Below are 26,475 nucleotides of genomic sequence, written 5' to 3'. Positions count from 1 at the left end.
TGTCGTGAACCCACTGTAGAAGGAGGAGATGGCCCGGTGATCCCAGGGAGCTCCGGGCCCCATATTCAGCAATGCTTCCCTTGATGTGCTGCTCAATGCAGAAGAGGCCAGAAGGGGCATCCTGTACCCCAAGGATGGAAGGAGGAGGCAGAGCCATGTGGCCAACCCTGCATGGGAGGAAGTTGCCAGAGTGGTCAGTGCCCACGGCCTCCACCGGAGGACTGCCCTGCAGTGCCAGAAACGGGTGAATGACCTCATTTGCACCGCCAGGGTAAGTGAACACTCAACTGCTCACACTGACCTCACTGAATGATAGAGGGGACATGGGCCTCAGTGACAAGGACACCATCCATACGGCCCATGAATAAAAGAGCTACTCAACGTGATAAGGTGATGCCTCATAGCCCCACAACCTCGCAGTCCACCTAGTCTACGGGTAGAGAGGCCACTATGGGTTCCTGACTCTTCTACACAGAGAGCTCAGATGCTGTTTGGGGGTGTGGGGAAGGGGGTTAGGCATTGAGGGCACCAGCAAACACCGCTAATGACATGCTTCTGTGAGCCTTGTCCTCCTATCTGCATGGGCTCACCACTCTGGATGGTGCTGCCACAGTAACCTTGTGGACAACCTGCAGTGCATCAATCACATGGCACATAATCCAGTGGGTTATTTGTAAGAGTGGAAGCATGAGAAAGATACCTGAAACCCGGTTGCTCTCAGCCCCATCCTCTCTCTTTGCACAGGAAGATTTACAGCACAACAGGAGAGAGAGAGAGAGAGAGAGAGAGCGAAGAAGGGAGGGGACCCGCCTGAACTGAGGAACCATGCAGAATTCGAGGAGCAGGCAGCTGAGCTGGCAGGGGATGAACTGGACCAAGCCTGTGCAGATGGAGAGGTCGGCAGGCAGCCTCCAACCAGTAAGGATCCATGCATAATGTAGTCACATAGAAACCTAAGGGTCATGAGTTCCTCCATGTTGGAGGCAGCTCATACAGTCTCTCGCTCTCTCCTCTCTCACTTACAGATGCCAGCAGGAAGAGGGGAAGTCCAGAAGAAGAAGCCCTGTCCAGCAGCACCTTCAGCCCATAGAAGACCAAGGAGATTGAAGAGGAGGAAGAAAGTGCACCTGTAGAGACGTCACAGAGTCATCTGTACCCTCCAACAGCCCAGAGACACATACGTTGGTAGATACTAGATCTAATTTAAGCAGAGCCTCACAATCTGATGGTCACCACATGAACATGTGTCCGCAGCAGGAGAAGGCAGGATCAACGAAGCTCACCAGCAATCAGAGGACTCCTGGGCAAGAGGCATCTGCGACATCCAAGTTGGATACAAGCCTCTGGGATCAGCCCTGTCTGAGATGCTGGACATGCTTTGGGAGGTGGGGGAATATGAGGCATAGGTGACGGAGGTCTTCAACAGAGTAGCACGTGAAGCGGAGCAGTCCGTCTGCCAGCTCTATGATGAAGTGTTTCCGACATGTGCACACATGGAGATCTCCATGGGGAAGGTGGTGAATGCTTTGGAGGACATCATCCAGCAGAACGCTAATTTTCTGTTGGAGATGCGTGCAGACCTGTACTCCATTGCTGTAGCCATGGGTGAGCTTTTGCTGTGGCTACATGTGAGTGGGACAGGGCATCTCAACCAGCATCCAGGTGTTCCTTCTCCTCGAGGAGTCAGGCAGGGGCCCTCGGGCACCCAAACGGAGGAGGGACATCACTGGGATCTCCTCTCAGGACTCTCTGAGGGTGTCCAGCCCTTTGCCTGTAACCCCTTCAACTTCAACCTCCGTGATCGCAGAGGGAACAGCTGCCCCTCAGCAGGACAACCAAGGTAAGCCAGTGCCGTCCATGAATGTGCAGGGAGACAAGAATCTTTGCCAGGGCCCTTGAGAGACATGTGCAAGAAGCCTCCCGTGCACACTGAGCCTTTGCGCTTCACACGCTCATCCGTTGAAACACCTTAGCATTGTCAGTACTATGTGCTGGGGTTCCCCTTCAGTTGTCCAGTTGAACTGACCTGCTGCTCTGCCCACCCCCACTGACCCAACTCCCACCCAACATCTTGAGATCTCCACTTGGAGCCATTAGATAGTTGCAAGCTGCCATGGTGCATGTGACTTTTCAGGTTGGGTTCAACACCTTCAAACCCTGCCCCCCGCAACCCCGCCCCCCCACCCCCCACCCCTGCCCCACCGTGACCCACACCCTCTCCCACAACCATTGACCCTCCATGTGACCTTAGTACTCCCCATAGTCACACTGAACCTCTTTCCCCTCTTCCCCCCCTCCCCATGCCCGTTCACACCTGCACACCCTCCCCATGCCTGTTCACACCTGCACACCCTCCCCATGCCCGTTCACACCTGCACACCCTCCCCATGCCCGTTCACACCTGCACACCCTCCCCATGCCCATTCACACCTGCACACCCTCCCCATGCCGGTTCACACCTGCACACCCTCCCCATGCCCGTTCACACCTGCACACCCTCCCCATGCCCGTTCACACCTGCACACCCCGTTCCCCCCTCCAGCCACATTCCAGCATAGCTTTTCCCACCTTCCTGCTCCAAACGACTTCATGTCAGCCTCTGGCGGGAATGGCGACCTGCCCTGATGGGCGGAAGCACATGCTCCTGTTGTCATTTCACACCGGCAGGCTCCCGTTATATTGTTCCCACCACCTGCCATTACACCCACCACTGTTGGGACTGGAAAATCCCAGCCATAGGGAAGGGTAATTCGATGAAGGAATTTAAATTCAAGGATGAGAAAATTAAATTTGAGATGTTGAAGGATCAGGTGCAAATTAAGATGGCTGAGCAGGATGGTGGTGCAGGGTACAGGCCGGAGAAGATGAGCAGAAGTTTACAAAGGATATGAGGCTGATCAAGTGATCACTCAAATAGTTAAATCTGAAGATGACAAAGGCGTGAGTGAAAATTTCAGCAGCAGATTGGCTGAAGTGGGCAGTGTTACAGAGGTGGAAGTATGTACTTTTTTTGATGAATAGGATATGGAATTGAAAGCTCAGTTCGAGGTTCAACAGAGCGCTGACATTGCAAACGGCCTGGTTCAGCATGGGACAGTGACCAGAGAAGATGACGGAGTTGATGGCTATGGGTGGGGAGTTTGTAGCAGCACGAAAGACAGTGTTTAACTGGAGGAAATTGCAACTCACCCAAGACTGGATGTTAAACAGGCTGTCTGACAGGAGACAGAAAGAGAAAAAATACGGATCAAGAGAGCTGGTGGAAAGATGGAGCTGGGCATTGTCAATGTAAAGGAAGAACTTGCATTTATATATCACACCCTACATAATCTAAGGATGTCCTTAAGTGCTTCACAGGTGGTTAAATATATCTGAAGTATAATTACTGTTCTAATATTGGGAAATATGGACGCCACATGCATTGAGAAAGCTGCCACCCCCCCAAAAAAAAGCAATGTGATTATGACCAGATAATCTGTTTTTAGTGAGGTTTGTTGAGGGAGTAAATGTTTTCCAGGTCACTGGGAAAACTCTGCTGATCATCTTTGAATAATGCAATGGGATCTTTTTGTGCCCAGAGAGAACTAGAAAGGACTCAGTTTAACTTTTCATCCAAGAGATGGCACTTCCAACAGTGAAACATGCTCTCAGTACTACTTTGAAGTGCCAGGTTTGATTATGAACTCTAAGCCTTTAGGGTGGAGCTTGAGCCCCACGTCTTTCTGAGTCAGAAGCGAGTGTGCCATGGCTGACATCTAAAACATACATATGTAAGCTTCTTCTTCTTATTGTGTCCACGGACAGTCTATACATGGCCCAGCCAGAACTGGACACATTTTTGCGCCTTGTTATTGAATTCGGCAAGATCTGTAACAGTGCAGGGTTCCTCTAGCGATAGGCATTGCAGGAGATGTTGCAGTATAAGCTGACATATATCCACAGATCATGCTGCCCAGGAGCAGCATGTAGATGAGAAAGAGGAGATGACCAAGCATGTACTCTTGAGGAACTCCCAAGGGGGCAGTGTCATGGTGGAAAGAGAAGGTCTTGCTAGAAATACTTTGGCTGGAATTTTCCAGCCCCGTTGGCATCAAGCATCATGGTGGGTGGGGGGGGACAATATGGTGAGAAGACCAAAAATCAGTTTCACGCTGGTGTGAAAGCACAACGGGATCATCCGATGGTGTCCGCCATGGCAGAATGCGAATCCCGCTGGAGGTGAGCATGAACCCGATTTGCATCCGTGTAATGGGACGCAAAGTAAGGCCCGACTGGAATTGTCCCCCACCCCGGCCAAATTTACCGTTATGCCGGCAGGAAAACACGCCGGCCCAGAACACATCTGAACAAGTGTGACGTGCAGAAGTCAGGACTTACCATTAGGGCTTTGCTCACATCGCAGACATCCAGGGGAGAAGATGATGTTGGAGCTCTACAGCTACCAGACCCTGGAGGAACAGGTGCATCGCATGCTGGGTGGATTCTGGTGCACATGGCTCTATCACAGCTAATGGAAGGTGGGAGGTCTCTGTTGATGTGGTGGCATAGTGGTATTGTCACTGGACTAGTATTCCAGAGACCCAGGGTAATGCTCTTGGGACCTGAGTTCAAATCCCACCACAGCAGATGGTGAAATTTGAATTCAATAAAAATCTGGAATTAAAAGTTTAATGATGATCACAAAACCATTGCCGATTGTTGTAAAAACCCATCTGATTCACTAATGTACTTTAGGGAAGGAAATCTGTTGTCCTTGCCTGGTCTGGCCTATATGTGACTTTAGACCTGCAGCAATGTGGTTGACTCTTAAATACCCTCTGAACAAGGGCAATTAGGGATGGGCAATAAATGCCAACCTAGCCAGCGTTGCCCACATCCCCTGAATGAATTTTAAAAATGTCTCAGGTCTGCTTCAGAACATCATGGGCTGCCACAGATGATTGGCAAGGGTAGGGGAGAGGAAGATCCAGCTGTGACTGAGAGAGGGAGGTGTCCCCGGGAGGTGGGAGAGGAAGGTCTAGATGTGACTGGGAGAGGAAGATCTACTGGAGGGGGTTAGGTTGGGAGGCGCTGGAACAAAGACGTCTGGGGGGGTGAAGTTGGGAGGGGAGACGCAGGTGTCGGGGATGAGGGGAGGGTGGGACAAAGGTGTCGGAGAGGGGAGGAGGGAGTACGGGGAAGGTGGCTATTGCGGGGGAGAATATGGCAAGTGGGGAGGCAGGTGTAAGGGGGGAGGAGGGATTTCGGAGGGGGGAAGGTGTCTGCGGGAGAGGAAGGGGCAGGAGGGAGTAAGGGGTGGGGATGTCTAGGTGAAATAATAAGGGAGGGATCTGTAGAGTTAATGATTGCCTCCTGGGGAGTGAGCTGAGGGTGGCCGTGGTAGGAGGGAATGGAGTATGAAAGGGGGGCAGAGGGAGCTGGAAGGATGGGAGGGTGAGTGTGCATTGGTAGCGGTAAAAGGGACAACGAGGTAGATGGTGGGGACTCGGAGGCAGACATAGAACCTGGTGGTGGGAAGGAGGATGTCAGGGGGTCGACAGTGATGGGGAAAGGACACGGGTGACTGAGGGAGGGGAAAGGATGGGGGAGCTGATCAGAAACTTGACTAGGACCATTGTTGTCAAAATCATAAGTGAGCACAGCCTCATGTTGGATGGGCACAGGTGCTGCATGGGAGTGCGACCAGTGGGTGGGTGGAGATGCAGGTGAGCTCAGATGGACAACTGAAAGCAAACCCCAGCAGGCAGCATTGAAAATGCTTGGGACAGTAAGTTTAGTGTGATGGATGAAGGCTCTGCATGCTTGGGAGAGGATCCAAAAGGCCCTGCTACAAGCACACTTCTTCCTGCAGAATTACACATGGCCTGGCTGGGTGCAGCTGAACTGCTAGTATGGGGGTTGCAGTGGGAGGACTTGCAAAGCCTGTCAATGAAACTGGAAGATAACATTACACATTATTCAGTGAAAGTGAATATACTTTCAGATGAAAAGTGAAAAAATGTTTTCACCCATGCAACCACTTGTGATCAAAGTTTCTCAACTTTTCTAGGCCTACTGCTTCTTCTAGGTGCTGCCCTGACATCTGTAGCGGGGGTGGAGACAGCCTGTGCAGTGATTGGCCTTGTTGCCTCTGATGATTTCAGAATGCATCCTTTGGAGAGGCGAGGCCTTGAGGACCCCGGTTTGCTTTGGGTATCCTCCTGTGGGCCAGCTGCTCCCTCTGCGGTGACAATGGATGAGGTTGAGGAAGTCATGGGCAGGCAAAGGGGACTCGGAGGGAGCAGACAGCCTCTGAGATTCCTGGCTGGACAACGCAGGGGTGTCCAGCTGCCGCTGCTCCTCCCTTTGGGTGTCCAAGGGTTTCGGCCTGACTTCTTGAGGGTAAGGAGCACCTGAAGGGATGTTGAGGTGCCCCATTTTCCTCTCGTGTTGCCACTCCAGGAACTCACCCAAGGCTACTGCAATGGAGTGCAGGTCTACGTGAATCACCGTGTTCTGCTGGACCAGGGTCTCCATGACGTCCGCCATCCTTCCCATGAAGAACTCCATGCACGCACATCTGCGCACCACTTCACCTGAGAGCAGGTGGACGCACTCCTCCGACTTGTGTGCCACTCTGTTGAGGGCTTTCAACAGCTCTGCGTGATGTTCCCCCACCTTTTGCTGACTCTCCACGATGAGTTGGAAGGCTGAATCCAAAGGCTCATCATCTGTCTCAGACGTCACAGATGCCTGTTCCCATCAGTCCTCCGAGTGCCGGGGAGCTTAGCTAAACCTGCCTCCTCCTGCTGCAGACATGTGTCCATGCAATGACTACCAGATCGTGAACCCGAGCCTGCTGGAGATCTAAGTCCCACCGAGGTTTGTGTCTCTGCACTGGTGGAGGGTGTGGGTAAGCGCTATGAGGGGTCTTCCAGGCTGCTTATTTCCAGCTCTTCAATGGAGGACGTGTCCTCTCAGCTGTAGGTGAGCACCTGGATGGAGTTGAGGGACTGCTGGCTGATGGTGTCGGTGGCTTGGCAGAGCTCCTTGTGAACCAAAGTAGAGATGGTTAATGCTTGGCAGCACAGCCAAAAGCAGGATAGAGTACACTCATAGTTGCGTTGAGAGAGGGATGATGTGGTGTGGATCCTCACATGGATGTTCACCGCCGACCTCACCATCGCCGCAGGAACGGTCCATGTCCTCACAGTCAGCGCAGTGGCACACTCCTCAAAGTGAGTGAGGGGTCTAATGTCAGCCACTCCAGCCCCAGTCTGGGATCTCTCCCTCCTGCTGTGAGCCAGCTTTTCCTGCATGAAAACAGATGGAGAGAGAGTGAGCAGAATGCATGGTACTGCGTGGAATGTTTATGCAGTGAGCGGAGCCATGGATGGAATGAGGACACGAGCTCCAGAGAGTATGAGCCTGAGGAAGATGTGAGGGTGTGTGTGAGAGTTAGTGGTGTTGTCCCTTGAAGTGTCAGATCCCTGTGGATGTGTGATGGGTTTGTGAGTATGTGAGTTGAGTGATGAGGTGGTTGACTTATGTTGGCAGAACGGATGAGAGCACTCATCCTCTTCCTGCACTGATGTCTGACCACCTCTGTACACCCGTGGCGATGACCACCACTGCCACCTCCATCCAGGCTGGATTGGTAACTCTGGTAGACCTCCTGCGGCCAGAGCAGGGGTAGAGGACATCACAGCTGCCTTCCACTGCATCCGGCAAGGCACCCCTGAGAGGTGTCACTAAATTTGAGGGCTGCCATCTTCTTTGCTTCCATGGCCATCTGTCACCTGGGGCAGTCCCGATCTGTAGACATGAAGTAGGCTGCGCTCTGGTGCACTTTAAATATGGCACCCGGAGCGAGGAAACGTTGAGATCACAGCGTGGCAGGCAAATCCAAGCCCCCCCACCAGCGATCCAGAGTGTTTCCCATGAATGCATTGTTAATGAGGCGGGACACGCCGGGAATGGGACGATACCATGCGAAAACCCGCCATTGCAGCAGGCGAATAAAACAACTTTTTTTGCGCCTACTCCCCCACTTCGTGCAAATCAGGGAGGATTCTACCCTTTGTCTATGGTCTGAAAGATAAGACTGGAACCAAGTGAGGGCAGTCCCACCAGCTGGATAACAAAGAAATGTTGGAGGGGAATGTATGGTCACTAACATCAAAGACTGCAGAGAGGACAAGAAAGAATAATGCATCACAGTCACAGAAAATGTCCTTTGTGACATTGGTTAGGGCTATTTTGGTGCTGTGGGAGGAATGGAAACCTGATCAGAGGGTTTCAAGCTGGGAGGTGCAAGTGAGATTGGCAACAGTGTATTCAAAGACTTTTTTACCAAGGGTGGGATTTTCCGGTCCTGCCAGCGGCGAGAATTGTATTGGGCGAAAAAATTTGGCATGATGGCAAAAGTCAAATTTCCACTGGCGGGAAAATAAATTGAAATTTTCCCCACCGGCCTTTCATGGCGAGTTAAGTTTCCCGTGGCTCCATATCGGGAGCTGTACTTACATGCCTTTGCATCTCATGAAAAACCCATCTTGCCAGAATCACATTTGCACTCCAAATCTAATTACCCCAACGGTGGATAATTAGACCGGTCTGATTCGCTACCGCATATAAGTGGTGTGCACCTGGCGACCTGCACACCTCATTTGCGACTTTGAGATTTACATGCGCAACATTCGCCTATCTTTCACTGCTCTGCGCTGCTCTTGCAGCTGCCCCGACTCCGTGCCAAGGCTCCTCAGACAAGATCAGCGGGAAGGGATGGAAGGCAGACACTTGACTTGGGGGGTGGGGAACTAGACAGAGGCAAGGGAAGGGGTGGAAGGCAGACACTAAACTGAGGATGGGGGGGTAACTGGAGCACAGGAGGAAAGGGGTGGACAGAGGCATATGACTGGGGGTGGGAGGGTTTAAAAGAAGAGGGGGGATAAGTGTGAGTCAATCCTGGGACAGTGTGCGCCACAGTGTCAGGGCCAGAATTTAAACCCTGTCCTGGAGCAGGGCGGACCATATTGTTGGGGCCAGAATTTAAAACCAGTCCTGGGGTAGTATGGACCATGCTGCAGGGCTATGGCTGGCACGCATGTCTTGGTCCTGGTCCACAGAGGAGAGGGCCTGTCTATGCAATGTCAGTCGTGCACAGCATGGTGCGCTGGTCGTGGTCAATACCTCACATATTTGGGTCCTGGGGGTTGGTGGCTTGGTATTGGGCAGCAAGATGGCACTGTCATGGTCAGGGGAGGCATCTGCAGCCTGTAAATGGGGCACTGGTAAGTAAGACAGGGGCAGTCGATGTTCTCAAGGAGGTGGTGGGGGGAGGTATCTTGGTAGGTCACTATTCATAAGGCCTTAAGATGGGGAGGGGTGAGGTCAACAGGGGGCATGGGGACATGGACAGAAAACGGTTCGGGGGAGGACAGAGATATCGACTACAATGACAAAGGGTTAAAGGGGAGGCAAGAGAGTGATTGTAGGGAGGGAAACCTGCACATGATGAGCTTCAAGGACAATAGGAGGGACTTGGATGATGACGGAGGGTTTGGTTGGAAGCTGTTCCCAAAATAGAATTGGAGCAGCACCATCTAGACAGCCGATGGAATGATGCAATTGAAAAATAACCTTGGAAAAAAATCACCGGGGAAGGGTCTGAGGGGTTGTAGGAAAAGTCAACTACTGCACTTCTCTCCTGATTGAAGGGGCACCCTAATAATTACCAGTTCAGGACATGGAGAGCAAGGCTCAGCTGAGACATGTTAGGAAGACTCAAATGCCAATTGAAGGATTTGGGCATCTTAAATCGTGGTGCACATTCTTGCGAGAATCCATTAGGGCTTGGGCCAAATGTAGATTTGATATGATTGATAATTTGTCCCTCACATAGGAATGTGAAAAGGTCAGAAGGATCAAACCATAAAGGGGCCACAGCTACAGTACATATGCAACATGCTCCAGACAACTCTACACATTGCAGTTGGGAGGTTCAGGGTTTACACGGCTCACCAATTGCAGTTATTAAATGAGTGCAATGCTGGGATCCAGCCTACTCCAAGGGAGGCAACCTGATAGTGCCCTGAGTGAGATTGATAATATGTGGCTGTACTCATCCAGATCCAACCCCTTTTGTGAATGTGCCGTCATGTTAGGGGTGGGGGGGTGGCACAGGAGGGGAGAACGAGGCTACCTGTGATCCTTCAGGACATGCTTCAGCTGCAAGGGAGAACCTGGGGATGGAATGTCTGGAATGAGGGCAGCCTAAGGACTTCACAATGACTCCCTAGCTTGGCGATGGAAGGTGATCACTGCAGGGTAGGGAAACATGTCTCTCATTTATTCTTCCACAGACACAAGGAGGAATGCAGAATGTAGGCAGCAGGCAATGCTGCCTTCTTCATGGCTTTGATGTAACGGAGGGGAGAGAAAGTCCTGTTGCCGACTGGCAGGGCTAAAGAAGAACCTCGCCCTAAGAGACATGGGCCAGTGGGGCCCCATGAAGATCCAGAAGCTAAGGAGGAGAGACCAATTCCACAAATGGTGTGACCCAGAGTGCACAGAAGATGCCTCTCATATTTGGAGATGAGCGGGAGACAAGGCCACAGACGTCTTTGCTTGTCAAGGAATGTTGTGTCTCACATCTGCCACATTCTTCGGAGGATCTGATGCCGCAGGGACTGTGAGGCCATCCATTGCCAGTGATTCGAAAGATGACCACTGCACTCAATTTTTTTGAAAGTGGCTTATTCCAGGGCCCCACTGGGGACCTTTGCGGAATATCGCAATTCTCCACTCTTAAATGCATAAGACAGGTTACCAATGTCCTTTTCAGTAAGGCACACAATTACATCCAGTTCTTCCTGGATGAAGCCAGCCAGGCTGCCAAAGCAGGTTATGCCAGGTTTATGTGAGGTACCCTGGGAACTCGCGTGACTTTTACATTTTGAGTTACTTGTAGGTGTCACAGACCTTCAAGGGCCCTCAGTACATTCAGGGTTGGCTCTTCGGTGATAAAGACTACCCGCAAAAGACATGGCTAATTACGCCCATTTGGCAGCCACAGAGTGCTTCAGCGGAGATGTATAATGTTGCTCATTCTGCAACACACTCCTTGATTGAGCAGACCATTGGCATGTTGAAGATGTGTTTCAGATGTCTGGACTGATCAGGCGGCACTCTCCAGTACTCTCCCCAGAGAGTGCCGCATCATTGTTGTTAGCTTGGCCCTACACAACTTCGTGCTGCAAAGGGGGGATCAGTTGCCACATAGAGAGATGGAGGAGCTGCACATCTCCTCCAATGAGGAGGCTGAAAGGGACGACCATTGAAGAGGGCAAAGTTGATGACACCTCACAGGAAAAGGCTATTGTACGGGTCAGACGCAGCAGACGTGCCCATGAGACCCTTATAGTGACAAGGTTCCAGGGAGATAAAGATTAGCTCATAAAAGCTCATTTCACCTGTCCCTTTGATGCAGGATAGACATTAAGACCTCCTTTGTTATCCTCAACATCTCAATGAAGGACATCAATGAGTAGTCAAAATCTTGCTTAATGATGACCTCATCCTTGGAAGGCTAGGCAGCTTATGAAGCATGTGGCCATTATGTAATGGGAAAAAAACTCCACCAGCACTCAATCTGAAGCAAGTAGACATGGTGCAGTCCTTTCAAGCATCGCTTGTAGGAATAAATGGGTCTTTTTTGGAGTGGCAGGTGATAACTAGTGGGGTACTGCAGGGATCAGTGCTTGTACCCCAGCTGTTCACAATATATATCAATGAATTGGATAAGGGAACCAAATGTAATATTTACAAATTTGCTGATGACACAAAACTTGGTGAGAATGTGAGTGATGAGGAGTGTGTTAAGAGGCTTCAAGGTGATTTAGACAGGTTGAATGAGTGGGAAAATACCTGGCAGATGCAGTTTACGTGGATAAGTATGAAGTTATCCACTTTGGTAGGAAAAACAGAATGGCAGAGTATTATTTAAATGGTGATAGATTGGGAAATGTTGATGTACAAAGGGACCTGGGTGTCCTTGTACACCAATAACTGAAAGCAAGCATGCAGGTGCATCAAGCAGTTTAGAAGGCAAAGGGTATGTTGGCCTTCATTGCAAGAGGACATGAGTACAGGAGAAAGAATATCTTACTGCAGCTTTATAGGGCTTTGGTGAGACCACACCTGGAGTATGTTATGCAGCTTTGGTCTCCTTACCTGAGAAAAGATATACTTGCCATAGAGGGAGTGCAGCGAAGGTTCACCAGACTGATTGCTGGGTTGGCAGGATTGTCGTATGAGGAGAAATTGGGCCGACTAGGCCTGTATTCACTGGAGTTTAGGAGAATGAGAGGAAATCTCATTGAAACATATAAAATTCTGAGAGGACTGGACAGACAGGATGCGGGGATAATGTTTCCTCTGGGCGGGAGGGTCTAGAACAAGGGGTTACAGTCTCGGGATACGGGGTAGACCATTTAGGACTGAGATGAGAAGAAACTTCTTCACTCAGACGGTGATGAACCTATGGAATTCTCTACCACAGATGGCTGCGGAGGCCAAGTCACAGTATATACTTAAGAAAGAAATAGATAGATTTCTGGACTCTAAAGGTGTCAAGGCGTTTGGGAAAAGCGCAGGAGTACGACATTGAGATAGAGAATCAGCCAAGATAATATTGAGTGGCGGAGCAGGCTCGAAGGGCTGAATGACCTACTCCTGCTCCTATTTTCTATGTTTCTATGTTTCTATCGCACTAACATTTCATTGCCTATGGTAGCCTTCAAGAGGCAGGAACAGCACTGCAAATATCTGTGCACTCATGGCAGTATGCCTGGAGCATTGCAAGGTGCCACAAGGAGGACAATTATCAATCACTGGTTATCACTTAACCATTTGAGGACTGATCTAAATCCAGACAGCGGCATCTCTCCAAAGACCATCTCTCATTCATGAATAATATTCTGGCCTCATCCTCATGCTGAGTTTCCAGGATGAGATCGTTCTTCATGACGCTGTGATCTGTCACTCTCAATCACAGATGTGAGCCTGTGAGTCAGGTTACCTTTGTGTGCACAGATAGAGCTTCAGCAGCAGCATTATCTGATCATTGACAAGCACTCATGATGCTGCCTTTGTCGGGAGCTTCCCAAGTTCACGTCCAGCATTGCCATGGCATCTGGGTGTGACATGACCCAGTCAGTCTTGACACAGCTTTTAAGGATTACTTAGTAACTTAATTGATACTAAAAACACACAACCGACGTACTGCAGCTTTGCTCTCGTCCCATTACAGGCCTCCACATTTTCATTCTAGCAGATTGAGATACGTACAACGAAGCCTAGAGCACTGATGGCACTGTCACAATCAGATAACCATGTTGATTGCCTATATAATAGCTAGCACAGGGATTGTGTCAAGCCACGATAGCCCGACCTTCAGGTGCAAACCAGCATCCTCACATGCATTAGGCAGGCATCATGAAGCTAGGCACATACCTATAACATTGCATAGTCATGGCTGTAGAGCAAACATTTCAAGAGTCACCAAGTGCTAACTAGGTCCATTGCTCTGCATCAATCAGGTGGAGAGCGGGAACTATTATAGGGGTAATGCTCAGCTGTAAACGTGTAAACGCAGTCACGAGTTAATGCTGCAGGTGGCATGAAAGGCTAAGGTCTCCGACAATTATTTAAACTGTAACTCATACCCAAACCTGACAGTCATTACATGGAGATCATTGAAAGGTTCACTTGGTTGGAATGACTCCAAGGTGAGTCGTGTTTAAAACCTATAACATCCACAGAGAACAGACTTCAGTGCAGCAGCATCAGGATAACAAAAACGTTTACAAACTCGACATCCATGAGGCCACATTATATGAACCTCTGACACAAGTCTTACATATGCATTGTCCATCCACCATGCTCATAGAGCAACTGGCTTTGTTCATTCGCTTCTGTGGACATTAAGGTGACTGATTGAGCTGAGTTTGAGTGAGAAACCATAGACCTGTAGGACACAATGGGAGGTACTGGAGGAGGGAGGTATCTATTCCACTTGGATGACCTCGGAACATTGCAGAACATGGAGGAGCCATTCACTAGCTGAGACTTTGAGGCAGAGAAGCACAATATATTTACACATGTGCAAAGTATATACACTGAGTGAACACCCATGCCACAATTGTGCTCTCTGTGCTTCAATTTTTTCAACCCTGCTGCTACATCTAGGTGCATCCCTGACATCCACAGCAGAGGTGGAGGCAGCTTGCTGACTGCTGCACCTTGTTGTCTGAGATGACATTGGCGGACATCCTCTGGAGGCTCAAGGTCTGGAGGGCCCCGGACTGATAAGGGTCTTCTGCTCAAGGGCAGGTGCACCCTCCTCGGCCTGACTAGCTGGAGCTGATGGGGTCACAGGCAGAGTTGATTTGGAGCAGCTGGACACCCCTTGGAGTGTCCTGTGTGGAGGCCCCCAGGATGTCTGGCTCACGCTCCTACTCCATGTGGGTGTGTGAGGGCCCCTTCCTGATTCCTTGAGGAGAAGGGGCACCTGGAAGGAGGTCAAGGTGGCCTGTCCCCCTCTCGCCGAACCACTGATGGATCCCATTCATGGCCACAGCGATGGTGCGCAGGTCCGAGCGCATATCCGGCAGAAACTGCTGAACCAGGCTCTCCATAGCAGACACCACCCTTCCAATGATGACCTTGATACGCTCACATGCCAGAGCCATGACATCAAACAGTACGTGGATGGACTTCTCCATCCTTCGTTCTAATCTGGTGACGACCTCTGACATCCTTGCCTGCAGCCCCCCTACCTGTCTTTGCAACTCCAACATTTCTCTAAGGGCCGATTCCAGAGGCTCATCATTGAACTCAGACTCAGAAGGGGCCTGGCCCCCAACAACCCTCCAATTGGCTGCCTCTTCGTCTGCCTTCAATAGAGCTGTTTCTCTGCTGTGTTCATCAGATAGTGACCCTGAGCCTGCTCTAGAACTAGGTCCCATCGAGATGTGTGTGTCTGTGCTGGTAGAGGGTGCAGGTGAACGCAGTGACCAGTCTTCCTTGGATGCTTCCTCAGGATCCTCATCCAAGGTGCTCTGTAGGCTGGGGCAAATGGGCTGGCTGGCTGTGTCCCGAGGCCTTTTCTTGCCGGTGGTTGTAATAGAGAGAAGAGATAATTAGTGATTGGCTGGAGAGTTGCCTACATTAAAGAGCACTTACAGTGTCCACGGGTAGCCAATGACTACTGCATGGACTTTCACTGGCTTGTTGAGAGATGCCAACAGGAATGGTCCCTGTTCTCCCCAGCCAGATCTGCTGCCTGCCCTTGTATGGGGTGAGTGGCCTAATCTCTGGCATCCCCACTCCGGTCTGGGACCTCCCCCTCTTGTTGTAAGTGATATTGTCCTGCACAAACACAGATGGATATACTGTGAGTAGCACAGATGAAAGAGCAGATCATAAGCATGCATGCCTGCTATGTGGGTGCTGAATGATTTCCAGTCAGGGCTGAAGATGCGACTTATGCTTCATGTCACAAGAGATGATGATGTTAAAGTGCATGTGATCAAATCAGTGGTGATGTCCCCTTTGCTGGCAGTGTGTGAGATTCCTGTGGACTGTAACTCTGCAAATGCCTGATGGCCTTATGAGAGTGTGAGTTTGGAGTGAGGAGAAGGTTCCTTTACTCTGGCAGAGCGGATGAGATCGTTCATCCTATCCCTGCACTGCTTGGGCGGTCCCCTTCTGGGGTTCACATGCACTGACCTCTCTGGCAATCTCCTCCCAAGTGGTGAGGTTGGTGTACCTCCAACTCCCATCATGAGGGTAGGGGACCTCCCGCCAGTCCTGACCTGCCTGGAGGAGTCTCTCCAGGCAGTTGTCGCTGAACTTAGAGGCAGAGGGCTTGTTTTTTCTGTGGGCCATCACTCGCCACAACAAGTCCTGGGCTGCAGTAAGTGAATATGTGTGCGTGGGTACCGTTTAAATATGGCGCTGGACCTTCGACCCCATGAGGTAGCATCGGGGTGGACAAATCAACGATTCAACGAGCTCCTCATTTATTCATAAATAATGAGCTGAAAAGCGGATGTTCTGGCATGAGAACCAGTCCCGCCACTCAGCGAAATTCACACCGACTTTCCCACCTGCCTCCGCAATTAGTCTCCAGCATGGAAAATTCTGCTCAAAGTCTTTCTAAAAGTCTTACTTTTGGACAAAACTGGACATAAAATCATATAGACAATAAGGTTAGTATTGAATCTGTTAACTTCAACCAAGATGCCGATTGCAATTGGCGTCATTGTTTCAAGGGATCTAATAACTGTGAAAGTGAATCTTACAATGTCACTGGATTAAAACCCAACTGCTAGAGGAATAATAATGGTGTTTTAATCTAGTTTCCCATCAGCACACACACAATAGTTTATACAATTCCCACAATCAGGAGCCATTTGGAATCGAACTGTTAGAAAAATCACTGATAGGGTGGTGGCCAGGATTATCACCACAAATTTCCCACTCATTGCAGTGAGAGCAGATGTTTTGGATTGTCCAGGAAACTGCTGTACCCAATCACTGGAAAATGCACTTCAACAGTACAATCCCTGTGCTTTGTTTTCTCCCCGTCCATTTTAGCTGATTTAAATTGAATGTTTTTAGTTTATTTAGTCAGTGTTTGTCAGATTATTACAGTAATATATATTGAGCTTGGCAGCATGAGGGAGCCAAATTAATATACAAAAGCTGAGGCACCCCAGGGTCAGGTACTGAATCTTGACTGATGTTATTTCCAATTGTAAATGTTGTCAGACAAAGTAACTCCTCAAGTAAACTGTCTGATTATATAATCAGCATTATAGTTTTAATAACATATCCAAAAAAGTCAACAGATATGGACAAATGTAAAGGATGTTATTGATTCTTTAAAGTATCTCAGCCTGTTTAAAATGTTTTAACATGAATATTTGGTTGTAAGAAGGAGAATAATGGAGTTTTCACATATGAGTCCCAGCAAGAACAATTAGGGAAAACAGAGTAATTACACACTTGGTTCAACAAATTCAATAAGGAATTCAGGCGATACGTCCTTACTTAGAGAAGAATAGCAAAGATACATTTAAGGGGATGCTAGATAAGTACTTGAGAGAGAAAGAAATAGAAAGATATGCTGATAGGATTTGTTGAAGGTGGAAGGAGTCTTGTTTGGAGCATAAACTTCTGACAAAGATTTGTTGGCCTGCTTACCTGCTGTAAATTCAATGTAATTCTACGTGAGATTAAAAGAGAAGGCTAACACTGAGGTAAATATTTTCAATTTAAACACCAACCTGTAAAGAAAGTTGCATAGCTGAGATGCCGAAGATCTATTGGTGCCCAGATCTATTGGTAACCTCAGCGAAGAAGTATCAGCACCTTCAGGAGAGGTGTAAGTACAGAAAATAACTGATACGACAATTAGAATAGACTTGAAATTTCAGTTCCTGCCCATACACTGGGTTATGCTTTGTCAGATTTGGTGTCTCTTATTCCTCATATAAAGTTCCTGACTGGAGACTACATTTTCTGATATACAATGACCGGGCATACATTGGCTTTCACATTCCTTCAATTGATTAAAAAAATCTATTTGCTTAAATTCACTAAGGCCTGCGTTTTAGATTTTAGAACCACAATCTGTACCAGTTGTAAGCACAGGAATTCACCACAGATGCTGACTGGGTGTACAGTGTTTTAATACACAGACCCTTCGATTCTGGCACCTGACACTAAATGAATCCCAGACTAATGGGATGAAAATCTCCTCTCCTTGGCTGCATGGGTCCCACTTGAAATGAGTTTGGGCAGTCTCGATCCACTTCCCAATAGGCATGCTTACAGCACAAACTGCTGCTAACAGGTAACTGGACTCAAACAACCGTAATGGAAATGTCAGACAGTTTGGAACACTATTTGAACTTAGGTATCAGGCAATTTGAGTAGATTGCAATAGAGGCATGTCTGATGGGCACTCTAGCAAAAGAGAAAATTAATCAAAGACAAAGGAATATTTTTAAGAGTAAGTGAAACATAAATTAAATACACACCCTAAACCAGACATTGGAGGATTAGAAAGACTGTCAATATTGCTGCACCTATGTAGAATGGATATGCCTACATGCTAACTTTAGGTTTGCCCTTTCTTCATTGTGATTTTGTTATTGAGGATAAATTGGCAATATTGTTCAAATTACAATGGAGTGTTCATCGTGTCCCTTTATGATTAACAGGACTGTATCAGTCTTGGCTCTGGAGAGCCCTCTATAAGTGAACATTGCTCCTTCGTGATGTACCACAACAACAGTCCACGTTGGGGCGAGATCGTCAAACTGCCCATTCCTGTTGACAAGTTTAGAGGCTCACACCTTCGATTTGAATTCAGACACTGTTCCAGTAAGTACTCCCAAGTCTCGGCTTTAAAGAGCGGAAATGTTTGAAAGGGTCATATTCAGTGTTTTCCGCCAAAACTACTATACTAACAGACTTTTGTATCAAACAATTAATTGTGTCATTTTCTTTCTGGTAAAATGTCTACAAAATCTAAACGGCTATGCCATGTAATGGTGGCTTGCAGGTATATATACTGACTCATCTACGACCTTAGTTCCTAACCTCAGTTTTATTGCTGGGGGGAAGGAACAGCCAGGCATCAAACATCTTGAAATTAAAGGGTAAGTCATCCTTGGCCCCTTTCTCTTGTCTTTTATTGACCAATTTCTGAGCTCCACGAGAGAACTATCTGCTTACCAAAGTGGCCTTGGACAATGTGCAATCTGGGAAGGCCAGTTGGGAGTATAAGAGAAAATAAATTGAAACAGAATATTTCTGTGTCCTTTCTATTTTAAAACATCTATTTTGTCACGTAGCAAAGAGCTGTTTCACAATCTTAACTCCATGCTTTTCTCTTGTGAAGTTCTTCTATCCATATCATGTCCGGAGATTCAAGGAGCAGGATATAGGGGAATGATTAAGTCACAGGTGTCAGATCGCTCCTTCATTGTTACCAAATTACATTTGTTGAATAAACAAATGGATATTTTTCCCTGAACACACTGGCCCAAAATTCACACAGGACCAAAGACATTTATTAGTAACATCAACTATCTGTTATTCTGTGTTTATTCAAGATGCCTGTCAAGGAAAAAATCTTGGATGTGCTGTTGCAGCTGTAGTCATTTCCTTTCTGCACTTACCCTCAAACATTGTCCAGAACTCTTCAATGATTCAGTTTGTAGAAAAAAGAAACATGTGCATTTTTCTAGCACTTTTTGTGACCTCAAGATGTTGCACTTTACAGCCAATTAACTAGTTTTGAAGCGTGTAGGCACTGTTGTAATGTAGGAAGCACAACTGCCAATTTTCACACAACAAGCTTCCACAAATACCAATGCAATGATAACAAGATCATCTGTTTTTAGGTGTCAGTGGGAGATAAATATTGGCCAGGATCCTGGGGAGAACATCACTACTCTTCTTAGAATTAGTGCCACCATTTTGCATCCATTTGAGAGGGCAGCTGGGTCTTGGTTTAACATCTTGTCATGACTCACTGGGGATAGTGTGCTGCAATATCAAGCTCCATTGCTCTCTGAGCCAAGACATGTGTGAAAAAATTTGATCAACCCACCTAATTGTTCAAGTTCGATTGACAGAATACTAGCATCAGATTTGTAAACATAATAATTAGTAACTATTTATTGAACAAATTGCCTTTAACCTGTGGCAAAAGAAAGAAATATGAACTGCTAATTTCTAAACTCTACAACCTAAACTCTACTCCTTCTTAAATACCTATACATACACACATATAAGATACATAAGACACACAAAAACGTGGACTTTTAGGGTGAGATAAAACAGTTCAATAGCACCAATTTCGGAGTACAGGATTCAATGGGTTGAGTTTGATCGACGTCTTCCAAATTCCTTTAAGTTCTTTGTTGATGACACGAGGTGGTCTTCCAGGACTTTCAGCCTTTAGTTCACTGGTTGAGCATTTGCCTTTCAATGTCTCTAACAGTGATTTTCCCCTTTGCTTCTTGACAGAGGTTTTCAGAGAGGGAACAGATTATAGAATTATGAGGAGAAAAAGCCAGATAGTTATTATTGTAGAATTACTGGAATCTGACACACACAGGAGCAAGAGGTTTTTGGTCTTTTTCTTTTCAGGCTAGGAGTTATTCTGCTGCACTGCTCTCGCACAAACCCTGGCCACCTGGTCAAGAGCCAATTAAAACAATGTTGCCAGGCAGTTCCCATTAGACTGGACTCCTCCTCGGCACCATCCTGTCTTTCATAGCACACTCTGTTCCAGGACAGCAACATTGTATTTATCCCTCACACTGTTCCATGCCTTTCAAACTGCAGTCATTGTAATTTTAATGCACAGTCCAACAGAAATAAATAGATATGTTCTTTACATGCCTCGACCCTTAAAAGAGATGAAACGCCATTTCAAAAATGTGTTTCATCACAAGGTATGTGGCATATGGACAACAAAACATTAGACTTACTTCCATTCATCCTTCCTCTCCTTTATACAATCTTCAGCATTCCTTACCCCTTTAACTTATTTCAGTATTTTACACCTGGCACAATGCATCCGCGATCGCATTATCTTTGCCGGCAACGTGAGCAATCTTTACATTGAATGGCTGAAACAATAGACTCCATCTAAACAGTCTTGCATTTCATAGAAACATACATAGAAAAAAGGAGCACGAGTAGGCCATTCGAACCTTCGATGCTGCTCTACCATTCATTATGATCATGGCTGATCATCCAACTCAATAGCCTGCACCCGCTTTCTCCCCATATCCTTTTATCCCTTTCGCCCCAAGAGCTATATCTAACTCCTTCTTGAAAACATACAATATTTTGGCCTCAGCTACTTTCTGTGGCAGCGAATCCCACAGGCTCACCACTCTCTGGGTGAAGGAATTTCTCCTCATCTCATTCCTAAATCATCTACCCCATATCCTCAGACTGTGACCCTTGGTTCTGGACTCCCCCACCATCGGGAACATCCTTCCTGCATCTACCCTGTCTAGTCCTGTTAGAATTTTATAGGTTTCTACGAGATCCCCCCTCATTCTTCTGAACTCCAGCAAATATAATCCTAACTGACTCAATCTCTCCTCATACGTTGGTCCCTCCATCCCAGGAATCAGTCTAGTAAACCTTCGCTGCACTCCCTCTTTAGCAAGAACATCCTTTCTCAGATAAGGAGACCAAAACTGCACACAATATTCCAGGTGTGGTCTCATCAAGGCCCTGTATAATTGCAGCAAGACTTCCATGTTCCTGTACTCGAATCCTCTGGCTATGAAGGTCAACATACCATTTGCCTTCTTTACAGCCTGCTACTCCTGCATGCTTACCTTCAGCGACTGGTGTACGAGGACACCCAGGTCTCGTTGAACACTCCCCTCTCTCAATTTATAGCCATTCAGATAAGAATCTGCCTCCCTGTTTTTGCTACCAAAATGGATAACTTCACATTTATCCACATTATACTGCATCTGCCAAGCATTTGCCCACTCACTCAGCTTGTCCAAATCACACTGAAGCATCTCTGCATCCTCCTCACAGCTCACCCTCCCACCCAGCTTTGTGTCATCTGCAAATTTGGAGATATCACATTTAGCTCCCTCATCTAAATCATTAATATATATTGTGAATAACTGGGGTCCCAGCACCGATCCCTGCGGTACCCCACTAGTCACTGCCTGCCATTCGGAAAAAGACCCATTTATTCCTACTCTTTGTTTCCTTCTGCCAACCAGTTTTCTATCCATCTCAATACACTACCTCCAATCCCATTGGCTTTAATTTTACACACCAACCTCTTATGTGGGACTTTGTGGAAAGCCTTCTGAAAGTCCAAATAAACCACATCCACTAGCTCCCCTCTACTAGTTACATCCTCATCAAATCTACTAGTTACATCCTCGAAAAATTCCTGTAGATTTGTCAAGCATGATTTCCCTTTCATAAATCCATGCTGACTTTGCCTGATTCTGACACTGTTTTCCAAGTGCTCAGCTATTAAATCTTTTATAATGGACTCTAGAATTTTCCCCACTACCTATGTCAGACTGATTGATCTATAGTTCCCTGTTTTCTCTCTACCTCCCTTTTTAAATAGTGAGGTTACATTAGCTACCCTCCAATCTATAGGAACTGTTCCAGAGTCTATAGAATCTTGGAAGATGACCACCAATGCATCCACTATTTCTAGGGCCACTTCCTTAAGTACTCTGGGATGTAGATTATCAGGCTCTGAGGATTTGTTGGCCTTCAATCCCATCAATTTCCCCAACACCATTTCCCTGCTAATACTGATTTTTTTCAGTTCCTTCCTCTCACTAAACCCTGTGTTCCTCAACATTTCTGGTATGTTATTTGTGTCCTTTGTGAAGACAGAACCAAAGTATGTACTTAGTTGGTCAGCCATTTCTTTGTTCCCCATTATAAATTCCCCTGTTTCAGACTGTAAGGGACCTACATTTGTCTTCACCAATCTTTTTCTCTTCACATACCTATAGAAACTTTTACAGTCAGTTTTTATGCTCCTTGCAAGCTTACTCTTGTACTCTATTTTCCCCTTCTTAATCAATCCCTTGGTCCTCCTTTGCTGAATTCTAATCTGCCCCCAATCCTTAGGTCTGTTTTTTTTCTGGCAAATTTATATGCCTCTTCCTTGGATCTAATATTATCTTTAATTTCCCTTGTAAGCCATGGTTTGGCCACCTTTCCTATTTTACTTTTGCGCCAGACAGGAATAAACAATTGTTGCAGTTCACCCATGCGCTCTTTGAATGTTTGCCATTGCCTATCCACCGTCATCCATTTAAGTAACATTTCCCAATCCATCATAGCCAACTCGCGCCACATACCATTGTAGTCTCCTTTATTAAGATTCAGGACCCTAGTCACAGAATCAACTATGTCACTCCCCATCTTGATGAAGAATTCTATCATATTATGGTCGCTCATCCCCAAGGGGCCTCGCACAACTAGATTGCCAATTATTCCTTTCTTTTGCACAATACCCAGTCTAGGATGGCCTGTTCTCTAGTTGGTTCCTCAATGTATTGGTCCAGAAAACCATCCCGTATACACTCCAGGAATTCATCCTCTACGGTATTGTTACTAATTTGATTTGCCCAATCTCTATGCAGATTAAAGTCACCCATAATTACAGATGTTCCTTTATTGCATGCGTCTCTAATTTCCTGTTTAATGCCATTCCCAACATCACCACTACAGTTTGTGGGTCTATATACAACCCCCACTAACATTTTTTGCTCCATAGTGTTTCTCAGCTCTACCCCGGCAGATTCCACATCATCGGAGTTAATATCTTTCCTCACTATTGCATTAATTTCCTCTTTAACCAGCAATGCAGCTCCACTTTTCCTTTTTGTCTGTCCTTTCTAAATACTGAATACCCCTGGATGTTCAGTTCCCTTCCCTGGTCACCCTGCAGCCATATTGCCATAATCCTGACTATATCATACCTGTTTACATCTATTTGTGTGATTAATTCATCCACTTTATTGTGAATGCTCCTCGCGTTAAGGCACAAAGCCTTAAGGCTTGCCTTTTTAACATTACTTGTCCCGTTCCCACTATTTTTCACTGAGGCCCTGTTTGATTCTTGCCCATGATTTCTCAGCCTATCATTTTTCTTATTCCCCTTCCTGTCTTTTGTTCTTGTCCTTAATTCCCCCTCCTCTGACTCCTTGCATAAGTTCCCATCCCCCTGCCATTTTAGTTTAAACCTTCCCCAACCACTCTTGTCCTCTTGCTCTGCTTGGTGGTCACCCGTTCCCTCCCTGCCTGTGGACTCTTAGCCTGCGGTGTGACCACCTCTCTATACGTGCTATCCACGATACTCTCCGCCTCATGGATGCTCCACAGTGTCTCCCACCGCTGCTCCCGGGCTTCCAGGAGCTGCAGCTAGAGACACTTCCCACACACATGCCGGTCCCAGGCACTGGAAATGTTCCTGGCTTCCCACCCAGGGCAGGAGGAGCACACAAATTTCAAAAAACAAAAAACTAATTTTGAGTTTTAAACTTTTCAATGAACGCCAGCAGATTATATGCTGAGTGTCGATTAATGTTTCTTTGTTACCGTGTCGGACATAACCTTCAAAGTGTTGAAGAGACAAGAATAATGCTAGAGTAGATTTTTCTACTGTAGAGTATTTCCTCTGATATTGATTTAGTTTCTTGGAAAAGTACTCCACCGGCTTCTCTATCCCTAATTTATCATCTTGTAATAGGACTGCACCTACCCCAAAGTCACAGGCATCAGTTGCCATTTTAAAAGGTTTAGTAAAGTCAGGGGCAGCCAACACTGGTTTCTTTATTAATATTGTCTTCACTGCTTGGCATTCTGCTGACCATACCACTTTTGCCTGTTTTCTTCACAAATTGGTGAGAGGTACAGCTATTATGCTGAAGTTAGGCACAAGCTTCCAATAAAACCCACACGTTCCCAAAAACCTCATGATTTCTCATTTAGTTTTAGGAATGGGGAATTCTATTAGAGCATTCACTTTTGCTGTTCTTGGCAACACTTGCCCTTGTCCTACGTTGTGACCTAGGTGAGATACCCTTGCTTTTGCAAATTCACTTTTGACCAGATTTACGACTAAGCCAGCCAACTGCAATTAAACAGGTCCTCTAATTGCTTTACATGTTTTTCCCATGTGTTACTATATATTACAACATCGTCTAAATAAACCACACAGTTATGTACTTCAGCTATGACTTGATTCATAAGTCTCCGGTATGTAGCTGGGGCGTTTTTAAACCCAAATGGCATGACTGAACATTGATACAATCCATTTGGTGTAACAAAGGTAGATATTTCTTTAGCCCTTGATGTTAATGGCACTTGCCAGCACCCCTTCAATAGATCAATTTTAGAAAGAAATAAGGCACTGCCAACCCTATCGATGCAATCTTCTAACCGAGGAATTGGGTACGAATCTGTCCTTGTTACTGCATTCACTTTCTGGTAGTCTACACAAAATCTAGCTGATCCATCCGGCTTAGGAACTAGCACTACCGGTGAACTCCAGTTGCTTCGGCTAGACTCAATCAGTTGATTTTCTAGCACATATTGGATATTTGTTTCTACCTGAGCTTGTTTCTCTGGGCTCAGCCAATAAGGGATGTTGTTTTATTGGCACTGAGTCTCCTACGTTCACATCATGTCTAGTTCATGTAGTACATCCAGGTGTATCCCTACAAATTCCCTTATACTTCCAAAGTAACCTTATTAGATCTTCACGTGGTCCTTCCTCTAAATATGAGAACACAGTGTCTAACTGTCCCAGTACTTTTGTAGTGGCTAGTCAAATTGTAGGAGATTCGCTTTGTTCACTGTCGACTTCTCCTTCTACCTTGCTCTTACTGTCTCTGTCATCCTCCATTACTCCTACCATCTGGCATATTTGCTCTTTCCCATCATCTTCCCTTCAGTGGTATTGCTTCAACATGTTTATGCGACATAACCATTTATTCTTCCTACGCTCAGGGGTGTCTATCAGATAAGTCACTTTACTAACTCTTCTAACTACCTTGTAGGGGCCACTGAATTTTGCTTTCAGGGGTTCACCCTGTAAAGGCAATAACACCAATACATCTCCTGCTTAGAACGTTCTAGTTATAGCTTGTTTGACTGTCCATTCTTACATTTTTGCTTGGGAAATTTTTAAATGCTCTCATGCTATTTTAGATGCTCCTGTGAGTCTTTCTAGAAACATGGACATGTAATCCAACATGGAGGATTTGTCTTTCTGCTTTAGGAACTATTCCTTAATCACTTTTAATGGACCTCTTATTTCATGACTATAAATCAATTCAAATGAACTAAATCCAGTAGATTCATTTGGAGAATCTCTGGGAGAAAATAGTAAGAAATTGAATCCTTTGCCCCAATCCTTTGAGTATTCATGGCAATAGGTCTTAATCATGGTTTTGAGAGTCTGATAGTATTTCTCTAAAGCTCCCTGTGTCTGTGGATGATAGGCACTAGACTTTAGTTGTCTGATACCCAAACTGCTGATAATGTCCTGGAAAATTTTAGACATGAAGATAGAACCTTGGTCAGATTGTATTTCAGTTGGTAGGCCATAACAAGTGAAAAGCTGACTTAACTTTTCCGCTACCACCTTAGCTGTAATTGCTCTTAAAGGAACAGCTTCTGGAAATTGGGTTGTCATATCCATGATTGTAAGGATATACTGATGTCTTCCTTTCATTTTGGGTAATAGTCCTACACAATCTACTAATATCCAACTAAGTGGTTCTTCAAAAATTGTTATGGATATTAAAGGTGCTGGTTTGATTACACGTTGAGGTTTACCTACTACCTGACATGTATGACACATTTTACAAAATTGCACTATGTCCT

General features: G+C 46.5%; 1 protein-coding gene across 1 annotated transcript in view; it reads left to right on the top strand.

Moving 5' to 3' along the window:
• Window positions 1-26,475, top strand: part of dock3 (dedicator of cytokinesis 3) — a 1,472,428-nt gene that overhangs the window by 1,065,443 nt on the left and 380,510 nt on the right. The window contains exon 16 of the mRNA XM_078543841.1: window positions 18,273-18,435. Coding sequence (XP_078399967.1) covers window positions 18,273-18,435 — 163 coding nt within the window. The remainder of the gene's footprint in view (window positions 1-18,272; window positions 18,436-26,475) is intronic.

Source organism: Cetorhinus maximus, chromosome 6 (genome assembly GCF_964194155.1).
Source record: "Cetorhinus maximus chromosome 6, sCetMax3.hap1.1, whole genome shotgun sequence".
In the NCBI taxonomy this organism is placed as follows: domain Eukaryota; kingdom Metazoa; phylum Chordata; class Chondrichthyes; order Lamniformes; family Cetorhinidae; genus Cetorhinus; species Cetorhinus maximus.
This window is presented reverse-complemented; position numbering and strand designations above follow the sequence as displayed.